This window comes from Acanthopagrus latus, chromosome 16 (genome assembly GCF_904848185.1).
Source record: "Acanthopagrus latus isolate v.2019 chromosome 16, fAcaLat1.1, whole genome shotgun sequence".
Lineage (NCBI taxonomy): Eukaryota > Metazoa > Chordata > Actinopteri > Spariformes > Sparidae > Acanthopagrus > Acanthopagrus latus.
The window spans coordinates 23,693,540-23,709,280 of NC_051054.1; the positions used below are offsets into that span (position 1 = coordinate 23,693,540).

The window sequence follows — 15,741 nt, forward strand, 5'->3', positions numbered from 1 at the left end:
GGTACATGATTTTGATTTTGCAGATTACCCATGCAGCATGCAACAGCATGATTCACTCTCTTTAACTGGTTTTAATTAACCAGGAAGAACACACATATTTTCACACGTAAGGGAGGTTCAGATGTAAATCAGACTGATTCACACAAGATGCATATAGAGATATTTACTGGCAGCAGGGCTGAACTCAGCAGGGTTACTGCCAACATATATACTTAAGACAGCTTAAGACTGCTTTAAAGTGTAGATGAGGTGTATTTATTATAATACACCTCATCAGGAAACATAAATACTCTGCAGACTCAATAGTCCTATTTTATCAGTTTGGGAAAGAGCTTTTCACAAATGTGGACTGGATTGTCTAGGAGCATCCAAACAGATTTTACAACAAGAACATTCGCCTTCATACCTATTAATTATTTATTTATTTTTTTTAAATACATTGCAGTTTATCATTAGAACATGCATATGAGATATGATTATACTGCATATGAGATATGATTATACTGCATATGAGATATGATTATACTGCATATGAGATATGATTATACTGATAGTTTTTCCGAAAGAGTATTCCAGTAATCAAATGTTCTTTAGCGTTAGATTTATCTGGTAAGTCAGCTTTTATATTTCTCATCTTCTATTGAAACACTGAACTGCTATGTATGTGCCATGAAAAATATTCAACATTGCACTGCCATCTAGTGGACACAATACACATTGCAAACATAATCCTACAGTAATTAATAGTATGGAGTGGTGAGCAGAGTACAGTGCCCTATACAGTGGCTATGAAAAACCTAAAGCTATAGTAGATTTGGTTTTTTTGTTTTTGTTTTTGTTTTCAAAAAAGTTTCAGAAAATGAATAACTTCTGTATCTTAAATTATGTGCTCCCACGGCTGTTTCATCAGATTTAAGGACTAATTAAGGGCTTTCCAGGTCCCATGCCCTCAAATTCAAGGACCCAACATTGCAAAGTCTGAGACACTGATCAAGGTAAAAGGAATAGTTCGCAGAAAAATATAAACTGAGTCATTATCTACTTACCCTAATGCAGATGGAATGTTGGGTGATGTTTCATAGTCGACAAAAAACGGCAGGGTTCACAGCAAAACACTTTATTTATGTTGCTGATGCACTGTCAAACTCGTGCACCCATTTCAGAAAGGCATGTGTTACCGCTTTCAGCTTGGCAGCTACAGTGATGATTTTGACTTTAAAAAGATTATATACATTGTCTTCTTGGATTACACTGGATAGACTGAATGGGACCTTTAAATGTCCCTCAGTTTCAGTTATATTTTAATTTAAAACAGGTTTAGTTACTGTTTCAACACATTTGCATTTACAGAAGTTCACAAACTATCATGGTTTTGTGTTTTTTGTCTTCTTGTTGTGTTTTTGATTTCGACTCCATGCCCTTTTATGTCTGTTCTGTCTTTTCAACACAGACTCCTCTGTGTTCTTCCCTCTGCTTTCCCCCTTCCTTCTGGTTGTATGTTTGTCTCCCTCTGTTTGTCAGTGCTGTCTCAGGCTAACCTATTTCCTGTTCATCAGCCAGACTCCTCCCACCTGTCCTCTTCCCTCCCCTTTCACCTCGCCTGTTCCTCATCTGGTCATCAGTGTGTCTGTCTATATATTGTTTGTCTTCCCTGCACTCGTTGTCAGTTTACTGTGTGTGTGATATCCCCCGTGAAGTTTCCTCCATTGTCTCCTGTGTCCAGTCACTCCCGTATGATACGTTTATTATTTTGGCTGCATGTTCACCTTTTAGTTTTCCTCTTAAAACCGTAACACAAACACCAGTTGAAAAGAGAGGGAGTGCTGTGTTAAAATGATGGTAGAAAACTGTGAGTGACACAGCAGAATTTACAAATTTTAAGTTTTAAAAAATATTAAAGAACTTGAAATTCTGTTATTGAACAAAAATAAATAAATTCAAGAAATTTTACCCATATCTATTTATTTTGCATAACTATTTATGTCTTTTAAAAAAAATCTTTCAAGGTCCGGATTTTTTTTTTTCTAGTCAAATGTACACACTTTTAAGGATTTCTAAGAGCTGTTCGAACCATTTAAACTCTAAACATGATGACATTTAATGTCTGCTTTAACAACTCACAGTTATATTTCTGCTCTTGAACTATTTTTTTTTTTTTTTTAATTTTAAAGGAGGTTTTCATGGAATGTAATTGAGGGCCCCTTTTACATGTCTGTAGCCAGGGGTATGTTCTCTCATAACCCATCACTTCTAATGAAATTGCTTATGTCTGCTTTGTGAAACTAGGACTTTTTTGTCAGTTACAGAGTACTGAAATCCACATTAAATCTGTAAAGATATTTTTACTGTATATTCGAGTTGATGTGCACATACTGTAATGTTCATATACATCTAAAACATGTCATCACATTGAGCACTGAGACTCAATATTGAGCTTGGACAGTTGTCAATGCAGGGCATACTTCTTCGGAATTCCCCACACCCATAGATCTTTCAGCCTTCATCAGTAATGTGATTTACTCAGTGGTCATAGCAATGGTGAACTGTAATCACATGAACATTGTAAGCATGACATTTCAGCTATGTGATATCAGGATCACATCATCACGTTTGCCTCTTGACAAATGGTGCAAGTTTCACACTGGGAAAAAAAAATGGAATACACTTAAAGTGAAAAAATTGACTTACTCTGGTATGAAGTTTATTATTTGCCTTGGAAAACACAGGTATGTGTTATACAGTCTTGACTCAAAGGTCTATCTTTTTGGGATATTTCAAAATACAGTCTTTGTCAGCAAATAGAGGTGATCATTATCATGTGACCTAAGGAACTTTTGTCACATGATAAAGGTTAATGTATATGGAGGCTGTAGGGTCATAAAGTCAGTTGGAGCAAGACACAATATGCCTGAGGAAATGTTTAAACTTAAAACTTCTAAACATATATCGGTGCAAAATATACACTTATCAGTGTGTGTGTGTGTGTGTGTGTGTGTGTGTGTGTGTGTGTGTGTGTGTGTGTCTAATTATGTTATTGTTGAATTGTGTGTTTATCTTGTCACATTCCAAGAAAGCCATTGCTTCAGATGAGTAAATGAAACTTAGGCAGATAGGATCGGATAGGTTTTTTATATGGTTTCTTTAATTATTCTTTAAAAAGGTGTACAAAATATGTATTCGTATCATTCAGCCAATAAAGCCAGAACTCAGCCTGTCATTGCAGAGCTTGTCATTGCACATGTGAAGATTTTATCATTCTATGTCTGTGGCTTCAGCTCAAGTTCTGAACGTGAAAAGAGAAACAAAGTGAATGTAATACTGGCAATGCTCCTCACATGAGAAGTTCCATTTTTGTGCAAGACTGGGTTAGCAAATGAGCAAACCTGCCGTGCTCCAATATCCATACTTTCCGTACTTACTATACTTAGTTTGAGTACGTAGGGTGTTCCGATATCGATCGCGGCGAAAAGAAGTGTACATAAAGGACCCGGATGTTGCCCTCATAACGGCAAAAACATTGAGTGTGCAACGATGTACACTTTACGCACTCAGCGGCCGCCATTTTGTCTACGTAGCGGAAGAAGCGGAGCCAGGCAGAGGCGCTCAGCTCGGATTTTTTTTTTTTTTTAATGGTTACCGAGGCGACAGCGCCTGCAGCGCAGCCTATTGCAGGATTGTAGGATTGTAATTGTTAAAAAGTAAAGTCGTGGATGTATTTTGTTTACCGTTCAAAGCGGGATGTTTTTGACGGTTGACGAGCCGCGGCGGCTGTCGCGAACGTAATTTCCGGTAAGGGCACCACGGAGTATTAGATCTGGAACAATATTCACCGGCTGAAATCTGCGTACTTAGTAAGTGCGGATAGTGTACTATGTTTAAATATACTCATGGAAGTATATCGGAACACAACACTGGCCCCACATAACAAGGACATGAGTGAAAAGGTTTAAATGCTAATGAACATCAAATGTACACAATTTGAGCACAACTGAAATAAGACAGGAGTCACACATGTATAGACTGTGTAAAGATCCCCTCCCGACTACACTACCCAGCGTGCATCAGCACTTCCGTACGTCTGCCCGATTGGTTGACGTAACACCGTCCCCGATACTCCCCAGTCTTCGGGTTAGCTGGAATGTTTTGTGACAGTGGAGCTCACGCCAAGAGCACTAAAACGGTAGAGGAGGACTTCGGACCTTTCCGATTTAAAAAATATGGCTGCTCACGCTCGCATGTTCGGCCGTTTGTTTGACAGACAGAACCGTGTGACACATTTCAAGAAAATACTACAATGCCTGAATGGGAACAATCAGCGACTGTGCTCCGGTGCTACGCACAAGAAAAATAAGCTTGAACTTGGGAACGCGACTTTATCTGCTCCGAACTTCAACGCATCTCTGAAAACCAGGCCAAAAGAGGTAATACTGGAAAGGACATACTACCTAACAGTGCAGTCAGGGCGGGATTATCACTGTAAACATGTTAATTACTGGAGTTATTAGCTAAGGTTAGGTCAGGACTGCAAGCATGTTGGGTGTCAAGGTAGCCAGAACCTGTCTAGTTCAATACCTGTTAAGTTAATGACTGTGGCGGTATTGCACACTGGTTTTGTTGGAGGGCATCAGCAAATTACAGTATAACAGCAACTATTTGCTGGTTGCTTTAACAGCATTGCGGACATTTGCACTGTCACCGACGGGGTGAATGAACTGGAAAAAAAAACATGTTTTAACGGTGAAACTTACGTTTGTTTAACCAACCACTGTGTCACATGCCCTGCCTGCCAATCATTTCTGACATAAGACGTCCAGTGTTGAGAGTCAAAGGTCTGATGATTTACAAACACACGTGCAACAACCGCAGTCTGACTGACTGAGTGAAGCCTTTTGATCAAACACAGGTTTATCGCATAGCCCTGTGTTTTCACCACTGGTATTTAGTACTTTGCATAAGCTATAATGGATGAAAAGTTTTCCGGAGATTTAGATTTTCTTTTACAAGACATGACGAAGGATGTCATAGATGTATGGAGAGAGTACACTGTGTGGGTGATGCATAATGAGGGATAGTGGTGCCACTGTAACCTGATTATCAGCTGTCACAGTAGTTCCATAATTATCCTCGTTTTTGTTTCCCCAGAGGAGGCTAACAGATGACAGCATACCGCCCTTCTCAGCGTTTTTGACTGACAGCTTTGGCCGGAGACACAGCTACCTGCGCATCTCCCTGACTGAGAAATGCAACCTGCGCTGTGAGTAGATGTTTCCACTATGCCATACTAACTGCCGCTTTGCTTTCATTTCCATGCTGCCAGTCCAGCTACGTGAAGAAAGCACATGGGGCAATAACTAGAATGGCACACACTTAGAACCTATACCTCCACCTACCACCTTTTAATTGCATAACCACAATTTAAGGTCATCAGATCTGGGATCTCATGGGGACCCTGCAGGGGTTACTGTCAGTCGAGCCAAAGATTCTTCAGCAATAGGCTTTTTGTTGAGAAGAATGCAAAACATTTGTCATATGATTAAAGAGCAGTTGTTCCAAACATCATAACACCTTTGTACTTCTCTCTATGAAAGGATCAAGTGCTGTGCAGTCTAAGAAGGCCTGGCACAGGGATGTAGGGAAAGCTAAGAAGATGGTCATCATGACAATCATTCGCTTATATCTGACCAGAAGTGTAAAATTTGGAGTATATTTTCACAATAAACAAAGTAAATGTTACATGGGTGCAGCGTCTATGTTATGAAGTTCTGCACCTGGTTAAAATGTGTAAAATATATTTGGGAACTGGTTCAAATCAACTCTAAAACCACATGTATTCATGTCTAGCTTAATTAGTATGTTGTTTATATAATAAGTTATAATAATAAGTTGCAGCATATAGCTGGTCGAGAGGCACTAGCTTTATAGTACTTTTATATATTTTATATCTACAACAAATAAAAACAGCTCAATTTGAGACAAAGTATTTCTAGAACAAGGATTACAATGATAGCATAGATATCTTAATTTGATATTTTGTTCTTCACAGAGCAATTTATTGCTGTATTAAAAGAGTGGCTCAAAAATGAATTTATTCTTCTGAAGATCTGACAATCTGCTGGATCAAAAATATACAATACATAAAGTAACTCTAATCTCTGTCCCTTGTCCATTTTCACTCAATCAGGCACACAAGCTTCTGGCTTAATTTTGAACCATTTCTCTTGAAAGAATCACTGAAGTTCAATAAATGTATTAGCTTCCTCGCACAGATTTGTTTTCTCAGTGCAGTCCACATGTTGTCGATGGGGATTAAGACTTTGAGAAGGCCATTTCAAAATGTTAATTATAGTCCGATTTAATGATTCCTTTACTGGTTTTGAGGCATGTTTGGGATAACTGTCCTGTAGAAACACCAAACTGCACACAAGATCTTTTGGCTGATAATTTTAGATTTTCCTGAAGAATTGGGAGATAATCCTCCATCTCCATCACTGTGACTGACAGCAGGTAAGGTGTTCTTTCGGTAAAGGCCTTCACGCTTCCAAAGATATTGCTGGTCATTGTGGCTAAACAACTAGGACTTCGTTTTCAACATGACAGTGTAAGACAAAAGAATCTGTTGATTGGCAAATTACATTTTTGGTATCTGGTAACCTTTTGTACCTGCTACCCATTTTCAGGTCAGTACTGCATGCCAGAGGAGGGTGTGAAGCTTACACCGCGGGCCCAGCTGCTGTCCACCTTAGAGGTACTGACCCTGGCTCGCCTCTTTGTTCAGGAGGGGGTGGAGAAAATCCGTCTTACTGGAGGAGAGCCCCTCATCAGACCCGATGTGCTGGATATCATCTGTAAGGAACTAGTGAAAAACTTGAGTAGACAGAGATGCTTATTTCAGTGTATGGTGTATTAAGGGTATGTTGTCTTATCAGCCTGTCAAATGAGTCGACCCATCATCTACAGTTTGTAGAAATATGGGCTTGCCCACTACTCCTTTAGAGTGCACTTTATTTAACAGTCCTAAAGTCAGGAGGTAGAGAGATGTTTTGTGATATTTCAACAATTGTTACCAAACAAGCTGCCTTACCATATGGCTTAGTGGATGTAGTGACAGCTTTTTCAGCAGAATGACTCAGTGGTTCATATCCGCGATTAACGCTAGCCCTTTTCACACAGAAGTGTTTTGCTCTTAATGACATAATCACCTTTAGTTAACAGTGGACTCTGTCTGGGAAAGTTCACTGACGTCTCTGTTGGTAGGGCTGACCATCACGGTGATTTTTTTCCGAGACAGTAACTACAACAACACAATAATAGAAGGAGACAAACACATGGCGAGTTAAAGTTCTTTGCTGGGGACAGATGCTGTTTTTTGGGCAGAAATGTGACGAAGAGACAGTAGGACAGATAGATACTTTTCCATGTATAACTGCAGACTTTCTTTCCTCATTTAAGTTTCAGAAGACACTAACAATTACCACATTACATTACTATGGACCTGAAATGTTGCTTTGCTGGTCATTTCTCTTTATTTGATGAGTGAAGGATTGCATCAGAGCTGCAGCAAAACTGTCCCCTCATCTGTAACTTTGACACAGACAACGCATCAGTTAATTGGCACATAATTCCCACGCTGAAAGGGCAATGTGAATGGAGCTAAAGCCTCATGTGCTAACCCTTTTGAGTTTCTGAGTGTCATGGGGAGAGTAGGAGAGAGAGAAGAGAGAAGCGGGACTAATCTTCCATTTACGCCTTTAAATTTAGACATTCCTAAATGGGGAGGGGAAACAATGGAGCTACAGTATGTGCTCAGTCTGGTGACCTATAATCAAACCATTTCAGTTTTACAGTGTCATTTTTCGATTAGCCAATGCAGCCTCAGCTACTGTGGCTTGTGTGCTACTGTGAGACTGATGCTTATGGGAGCAACATTAAGGCATGACATGAATAAACAAAGTTTTGTGGCATGACCGATTGGCAATGTCTTGTTTGGAAAAAGACCATAGACTGCCATAAAGATCAGCATTAGACACACAGTGTCATGTGACAAACACTGTGACATCACATGATCTTCATTTGAGTTTACTGGAGTGGATGATTTGCATTAAGTGGATACTGTAATAAGACTTTTAAGGTACTGTAGTTTTTGGAATTTAATCACGTTTTTTAGTATGCCTTTGGTTATTGTAAAGCTATTTTATATATCAATTATGAGCTCAGCTCGAGAGATGTACCTTCAGTAAATATTTTCCTAGTTAGTCATGTTAAAATTCAAAGTGAAAGTCAGACATACAAGCAGTACCTGAGTAAAACTCTGAAAGTATCGTATCTGATATTAAATATTCATGTATTTACGTATTTGTATATACTGCATACTTTTCTGTGACTAATTATGGGTGCACCAATTATTGTATCTAATTATCGGCATTATTCCAGTTAGCCTGTTGGAAATGGTGTTTTGTTTTTTGTTTTTTTTAAGCCAACCGCAGTCAAAATGTTGACAAAAATACACTGCCTTGACTCTGATGCAGCATGCGGTCATGCAAATGAAGTGGGAATTAAACATAACCAGTGGTAATAAACATCTAGTCTGTCATTTATGTAACAGTGCACAATGATAAATATATTTTGCGATTGCAAAACTAAATCAGTGGAAAAGTCATCAAATTGTCATTATCGTTATTATCGTTTCTATATGAATACTTTCAGTCCTTAGTGTAAAAGGGTCATGTATTAATAAGCTAACTTTTGCTAAGTTTTGTCAGTTAGCTGTGCAATAGTTACCCCTTGGAATAACTGTCAAGTTTTTAGCACCACAGTATTATGTTTATTATTATTTTTATGTGTATCACTCTTTCCCTTCTTTCTTTACCATATTTGCTGTCTCTCTGCAGCAGAACTGAGGAAGTTGGAAGGTCTGAAAACCATTGCATTGACAACCAATGGCATGAATTTGGCCAGGCTTCTGCCTAAGCTGAAAGATGCTGGCCTTGACTTGATCAACATAAGCTTGGATTCACTCGTCCCTGCAAAATTTGAATTCATTGTCAGGCGGAAAGGTATGAAAATGTATCCACAATGATCGGCTACAGGACAGGTTAAGGGATTGAAGTTGTGAATATAAAGGATGTGTAATGGTATGAAAAGCAGGGATTTGTAAAAGGACACAAGTGTCAGATACAAACAGTTACTCATATCCACGTACACGTAATCTTACTCAAAGCTCAATATTGTGTATGCAGTGTGTGCCTGTTGTGGGTTAATCCCTCCAGTTTACTGAGCCTGTAAACTCTAAACAGTAGAGTAGAAGTCAGCAGGCCAGAGCTCCAGGTGGTTAAGGGATAAGTTGGAGACGTTTACATAGCAGTTTTTTGGTAAATCATGGGCTTAGTCAGATATTAAAGGCATCAAACAGAGAAATGAAAATCTATGTTGAAAAAGGCCCGTAAAGCTGAAGTAGGGGTACATTGTGTCATGTGATTGGTTTGACATTTTCAGACACATGTTAATTGCAAAATGTTGATATCTCATCCTAGTTTAGGCATTTCATCTTCAATTTCTGTTTTTCTTTTCTCAGGCTTCCACAAGGTCATGGAGGGCATTGATAGGGCCATCGAAATGGGCTACAACCCTGTTAAGGTATTTTGTTGATCTTTTGGAACTTGCATAACCTAGAAATGTTTACTATATTGTAGTACACATTTGTCTGTAAATCCCTCTTTCATTCATTTCATTAAAAAATACGTATCTTAATACATCTATTTTAGTCAGATGACTCTCATTTGAATTTGAGCTACAAAGTTTGGCATGACTTCTACACAGCCTGCAGATATGTGGTAGATAGTGCTATTGGATATTGACTACAAAACCAAGTATTGTGGATACTGGAATTAAAAAAGACACCAGAGAGGACATTGCTAAACCGACTTCTTTGTCCCATATTAATATATTGTAGTGACCTGTTGTTCTGTACTGGCCTCTGTAGGTTAACTGTGTGGTAATGCGAGGCCTCAATGAGGATGAACTCCTAGATTTTGTGGCACTGACGGAAAAGAAGCCCCTGGAGGTGCGTTTCATCGAATACATGCCCTTTGATGGTGAGTGCTCTCTTCTTACAATATCCTACTACACAGTTCTGGAAAGGTATCAGATTATGCATTGTTAGGACATCCAAAGACAGTTCAATATAAATTACTGTAAGTTGTTTATAAATTGTGTGAACATATCATAGGGGCAATATGTGAGTATTTGAGTTAAAAACAATTCAAAAAATGTTTTGCCTGCAAATCAGAATGTGGATAAAAAGCAATTTATGCATTATGTCAGTGCACTGTACTGCAGAGATATCTACTGAAGTTAGCATGCTAAGTAGTTAACCCCAGTCAATCCTGGTTGAAAGCCCCTGTGCTAGGGATGTAAAAGCTAACACTCATCTTTCTGTTGGTCTATGGCGCTGTCACTTCCTGCTGCCTCCAGATAGCAATGACATTGACATTGAAGTGTTTTTTTGTGCATTTTTTGTTTTGTCCATATCTGTATGTTGACCATTATTCCATTAACAAAAGCATTTGTTAATTGTATTAAATGGGTGAATACTTTTTTATAGGCACTGCAACTAGCTAAGAGCAGCAGTTAATGGTTACATTGGTGATACATTTACCCCTATTTGTTTTGAGTATGAATTTGAAAGGTGACCAGTTCTTGCATATGGCCTTTCAACACAATATGTAAAAAAGTATTTCTGCCTGCAACACTCACTGCAGCTGCAGCGGGTCTTAAATCATTCAAATGGATATTTTATACACAGTGTTGTTGACAACTTAATTCACCAGCAGTTTTTGTAATCATCAATCAATAAATCAAATGATCTGAAGAAGAAAAAAAATGTCTCCAGCATCTGTGGCTGTAACAGGCCTGGAATGAGCTCACATAGTGATTTCATTTGGCTACCCAGCAAATTTTGTGTTATGCTTCAAAGTTAAATGCGCTACGGAGGGAATGACACTTTTATCCCCAGCATGTTGTATGTTGGATGCATGCATGGCAGGGGTTTTTGAGAGTCAATCTGCCTTTCGTCACTGGTGATGGGAGACAGTTTATCGGCAGGTAAGGCAGTTGAAGGTTGCCGTCAAAGTGACAAATACTGGGAAATACTATGACTACAGTGGTTAGCCAGTAAGCAACCCTGCCTTATGGCAACTCAGAGAGGACATACTACCTAATTTAAAGAAACTTCCCACCACCACCCGATAAATGATGGCATTGTCTTTTGCAGTGATTTATTGTGGACATCATTATGCAAATTTATTAAACATCGCCCAACCATATTGTGCATGACCAGAGTCCTCCACAAGGCTGAGCAGATTAATTGCTGAAACTATTGCAAACTTGTTACTCAAGAATGAAAGAGCAGCCAAAAGTCCCCAGTACTACTGTGCTAGCTTGACAGCTTATATCAATGTGTAGCTTATGATATGCTACATATATACAATTGACCCACACTGCCTCTTCTCTTTTCTGCAGGCAACAAGTGGAATTTTAAGAAGATGGTGAGTTACCAGGAGATGCTGGACCACATTAGGCAGCAGTGGCCCAACCTGGAAAAGCTTCAAACTGGACAGTCAGACACTGCCAAGGTCACTGTCTCCAACTGTACTATATTTCTCAAATATTTTTTTGCTCCCCAGAGCCCCAGCAAAGATGATTCAGTGACACACTCACTTTCCTGATGTATCAATCAGGAGGTCCCTAAGTGCCATTCTTTAGGCTATTTTGTTTTCTTTGGGCTCCATACTGAGTCCTCCTGTCAGAACATTGTGACATCTGATCAACGGACATGAATCCGTAGTGCTGGACTCAAAATTATTTATTGGTCAGATCAAGCACCGTCACTGGCTTGAATGTTCAATAGTTTTTGACTCTCTTCTTTGTCTTGTAACAGACATTTAAAGTGCACGGCTTCAAAGGACAGTTTGGCTTCATCACCTCCATGTCTGATCATTTCTGTGGCTCCTGCAACCGCTTACGCATCACTGCAGATGGCAGCCTCAAGGTAAAGTTACAATTAAAGGTGTGTGTGTGTGTAGCTGTCCATGAATCTATTTTTAATGTCTTACTTCTTTCTGTTCTTTCTCAGGTGTGTTTGTTTGGGAACTCTGAGGTGTCCTTGAGGGATGTGTTACGCTCTGGGGCTTCAGATGAAGAGCTTCTGCAAATCATTGGAGGTGCTGTGGGCAAGAAGAAGAAACAACATGCAGGTAGACTTTGCACTCTTGTATGGTATAATCAGGGATAGGGATGAGACTTGATTCTATTTAATTGCTTCTGCTTATTGGTCTGATTATTTATTGATTACCATATTGATTCCTGAGAAATCTTCTGTGAGGAAAAAAGTAAGCCTACACAGGTTTTCATCATCAATGCCGCTGTTATAGTATTCCTGAGTCTGAACTAAGTCTAGAAGATAAGAAGAAAAACAGCATGCATGTGACTCAGGTGTGCCATAGTTTCACTGTTTAATCATAGTCCACTGGTTAGCTCACCTGCCAGTCAGTTCGTTGGATGGCAGAAACAGGTCTGTTAGCTTGTAAGATGAAACATCCATGGTTTTTAGCTTTGTTAGCGTCATGCCCTGTCATAGACTTTTAGTGCATTTTTTGTAGTCAGTGGCTCAATCACTAAACAAATTGGTCTCCCACAAAGTTCAGGTGTAGAAGATTTACTATGCTACAATGACATGTGACATGTATCCGTCACACTCACAGCTGGCCAGCTTTCACACTGGAGCCCCTTTAAGTTGAGTGGCTTTGGGCTGTTTCCTCCTGTCAACCATGACTCCTCGCAATTTCTCAGCAGCAAGTTTGATTTAATTGTGTTGCAATGTGCAACTTTCAGAAAAACACGGCGGCACCGCTAAAAGAAACTGATTACTTCAGAGGTGTGCTGTTGTGATGGATTGGACAATTTGGAACCTGTTTTCAACTGTTCCAGTTCACAGTTCCCATCCCTGCTCATCATTTACGAGTTTGAAGTTCAATTGGATCATAACATCTTCCTGTTTGTGTTCAGGCATGTTCAGTATCTCCCAGATGAAGAACAGACCTATGATCCTCATTGGTGGGTAACATGGCTGTACGTACAAATCTCTGACACTCAGTTTGTTCTGTCACTGCTCAGTCAAGATGTTTTTTTTTTTTCTTTGTGAAGTTGTGTTTTTTAATCCACAGCCTGTTCATAGTAAATTGTTTAGCTTCAGGATGCATTTACTTTTGAACTATCAATGATTACTGACTTTTATTTGAACTGTGAATAATGGTCTATGTCTAATTGCAAATGGCTGTTTGTGAAACATCTTTCTTGACTAATGCTCTCTTTTTCCAACAGGCGCCACATCACAAAGTTCATCATCTCTGTCAAAGTCACAAGACAGCCAGAAAGTTGTCCCTGTTGTTTGTCAGCTTACAAACGACACACTCCTCCGTACAACACCCCTTCCCTTCATTGGCCATTCAGGCAGCAGGAGAGAAGATTTTTTGTGCCTTCCGGACTGCACTACACAGGCAGCCCATATTTGCTGCTCTAAGTCCTTAGTGAGAAGAGGTACAAATGTCAAGTCGCATATCAACAAAGAAAAACCTAATGTGATGGACAGCTTCCACAGTGTAGCGCCCCATCACTCCTCTGACTTTGGTCTCACTTTTAACATTTGTCACACTAAGACTGCAGGTTTTTCTGCACAAACAAATATCATGAGCTACGTTAATGAAGACTGTCTCAGGTATGCACAAGCCAGAGGTCCTACTGCTTTGATGAGTCACTTACTCAGGACCCCAGGAACTCCTATTTTTTGCACACTACCAATGAATGCCAAACTAAGTCTTAAATACAACAATGTTAGACTGTTTCACAGTCAAAGTTCCAGCAAAGACCCCAGTGTCAAATTTGATCAGTCCAAGTCAGACATGAAAAGCCACCATGATGAAACCACCGAAGCCAAGCTAACGCATACAGACGCCCAGGGTCGAGCCAAAATGGTAGATGTCGGTGGTAAGATTCCGACACGTCGCACAGCCACAGCCTGTGCCACTGTCATCTTGGGCCACACTGCCTTTCAACTGCTTCGAGATAACCAGCTGGCTAAGGGTGATGCGTTGGCTGTGGCCCAGTTGGCTGGCATCATTGCTTCAAAGCAAACATCAACCCTCATCCCACTCTGCCATCCGCTACCCTTGGACCACACCGCCATCACCTTTGAGCTCAGTGAGCTGAACAAAGCTGCAGTCATCACAGCAGTTTGTCACACTACAGGCAGGACAGGAGTTGAGATGGAGGCTTTGACAGCAGTCTCTGTGGCAGCACTCACTGTCTATGACATGTGCAAGGCAGTGAGCCATGACATTATCATCACGGATGTAAAACTACTAAAAAAGACAGGTGGAAAGAGAGACTTTAATCGTCATCCTTGACCTCCTCCCACATCAATGAATCCAACCCAAGAAATTTGTGAAGGACTTAAAATCAACTTAATAACTGTGAAAATTTTCATCAGAACATCACATTTATGCAAGCTAAAATGTATACCATCAGAATCATAAATAAATAACACTATTTTATGTATATTGTAATGACTGTCATGTCTGTCATTTATCCCACACATGATGAATCATGTCATCTAAACATGTTATATTTTCTATTCATATTTTCAAATATACTTGAATTTTTATCTGTAATACATCTGACATGCAACAGGAGTGAACAACAGAAGTACAGCTGCAGTGTTTCTTTTATTTCTACATGGCACTTAAGCTTTATTCACAAGCCTTCCTGGAATTCTTTCACCAGAGAACATACTGAGGATGGGCTCAACATTTAAGACAGAAAGAATGTGTTTATTTTTTAAGAACTGCCATTAACATTGAAGATAATTCCATTTCAACTGAAGGCCAGGTGCCTCACCTGAGCTGAGCGAAGGAGTGCGCGTTTGAGTGTCTTAAAAATACTTCACACTCTATTTGTTCCTCTGCTGACCTGCTCTAAATTGCTGTAATTCACAGCACTGTGAATGTTTCGTACAATTTAGTTTGTTTTTTTTAGTTATTTCATCATATGAAATATAACTTGTCAGTGACTTCATGTTGTCATATTTTACGAGATACTCTAAGGTTTTTGTTTTTTTGTTGGTTTTTTTTGGCATTTTTGTCTCATTCAGGCAGATGATGGAAAGGTTGTCTAGTCATTCACACTTCCACAAAGAAACTCTGAAATATCTCACAATTTGTCTACATTAAAGGTTGTATTCATCTTTCAAATCCCATTAAAACTTTTGAAAATATTATATAAAATAAAGTAATTTCCAACTTTTCTGCCTCCTTCATACATTGTCATTGAAAATCCATTACAACTGAAACATTCAGAAATTAGGACTTTCTTGCAGTAATTCAGTTTTTTCACAGCATTCATAATTTTTGAAAAGTCGCAGTTCAAACATAACTTTTCAGCAATTTTCAGACTTTCAAATTGGTGAGTAAGGGGTTGACATTATACAAAGTCTTCAAAGTCAGCAATGTGCATTTGGCCTTGGTTTCTCAACAGCTATGGAAAGCCGTTTGAGCATTTATTCAATATCCTTGATATCGGACTTAAGGTCAATGTACTAGTAAGCTTTTTGTCCTCACTAGTAAGATGATTTTGCGCACTAGTAGAACTACTAGGGTGCACAGTAAAACGACTGTGTTTTACTGGTAACGT

The 15,741-nt window shown here is 39.3% G+C and overlaps 1 protein-coding gene across 3 annotated transcripts; it reads left to right on the forward strand.

Moving 5' to 3' along the window:
• The first annotated feature begins 3,622 nt into the window (after nt 1-3,622).
• On the forward strand, nt 3,623-14,618 carry mocs1 (molybdenum cofactor synthesis 1). Of its 3 annotated transcripts, none has more exons than XM_037072057.1 (11): nt 3,623-3,789; nt 5,143-5,254; nt 6,678-6,845; nt 8,889-9,053; nt 9,572-9,633; nt 9,980-10,091; nt 11,518-11,630; nt 11,936-12,046; nt 12,131-12,251; nt 13,063-13,110; nt 13,378-14,618. In XM_037072057.1, the coding sequence occupies exons 3-11, from the start codon at nt 6,689-6,691 to the stop codon at nt 14,457-14,459; spliced, it is 1,971 nt and encodes a 656-aa protein (XP_036927952.1). In that variant the 5' UTR covers nt 3,623-3,789; nt 5,143-5,254; nt 6,678-6,688; the 3' UTR covers nt 14,460-14,618. The 3 variants fall into 3 exon arrangements, with proteins under 3 accessions (XP_036927952.1, XP_036927953.1, XP_036927951.1); XM_037072058.1 differs by lacking the exon at nt 3,623-3,789 and adding an exon at nt 3,911-4,421 and having other exon boundaries at nt 13,063-13,125; nt 13,378-13,519; XM_037072056.1 differs by lacking the exon at nt 3,623-3,789 and adding an exon at nt 3,950-4,421.
• Nucleotides 14,619-15,741: the final 1,123 nt, after the last annotated feature.

Bases quoted from the DNA above. Each gene is read 5' to 3' on its own strand.
- mocs1 (XM_037072056.1), top strand. From the start codon at position 4,218: ATGGCTGCTCACGCTCGCATGTTCGGCCGTTTGTTTGACAGACAGAAC. The intron at 6,846-8,888 runs GTAAGGAACTAG...GTCTCTCTGCAG, and splicing joins CGATGTGCTGGATATCATCT to CAGAACTGAGGAAGTTGGAA. The intron at 12,252-13,062 runs GTAGACTTTGCA...GTTTGTGTTCAG, and splicing joins GAAGAAGAAACAACATGCAG to GCATGTTCAGTATCTCCCAG.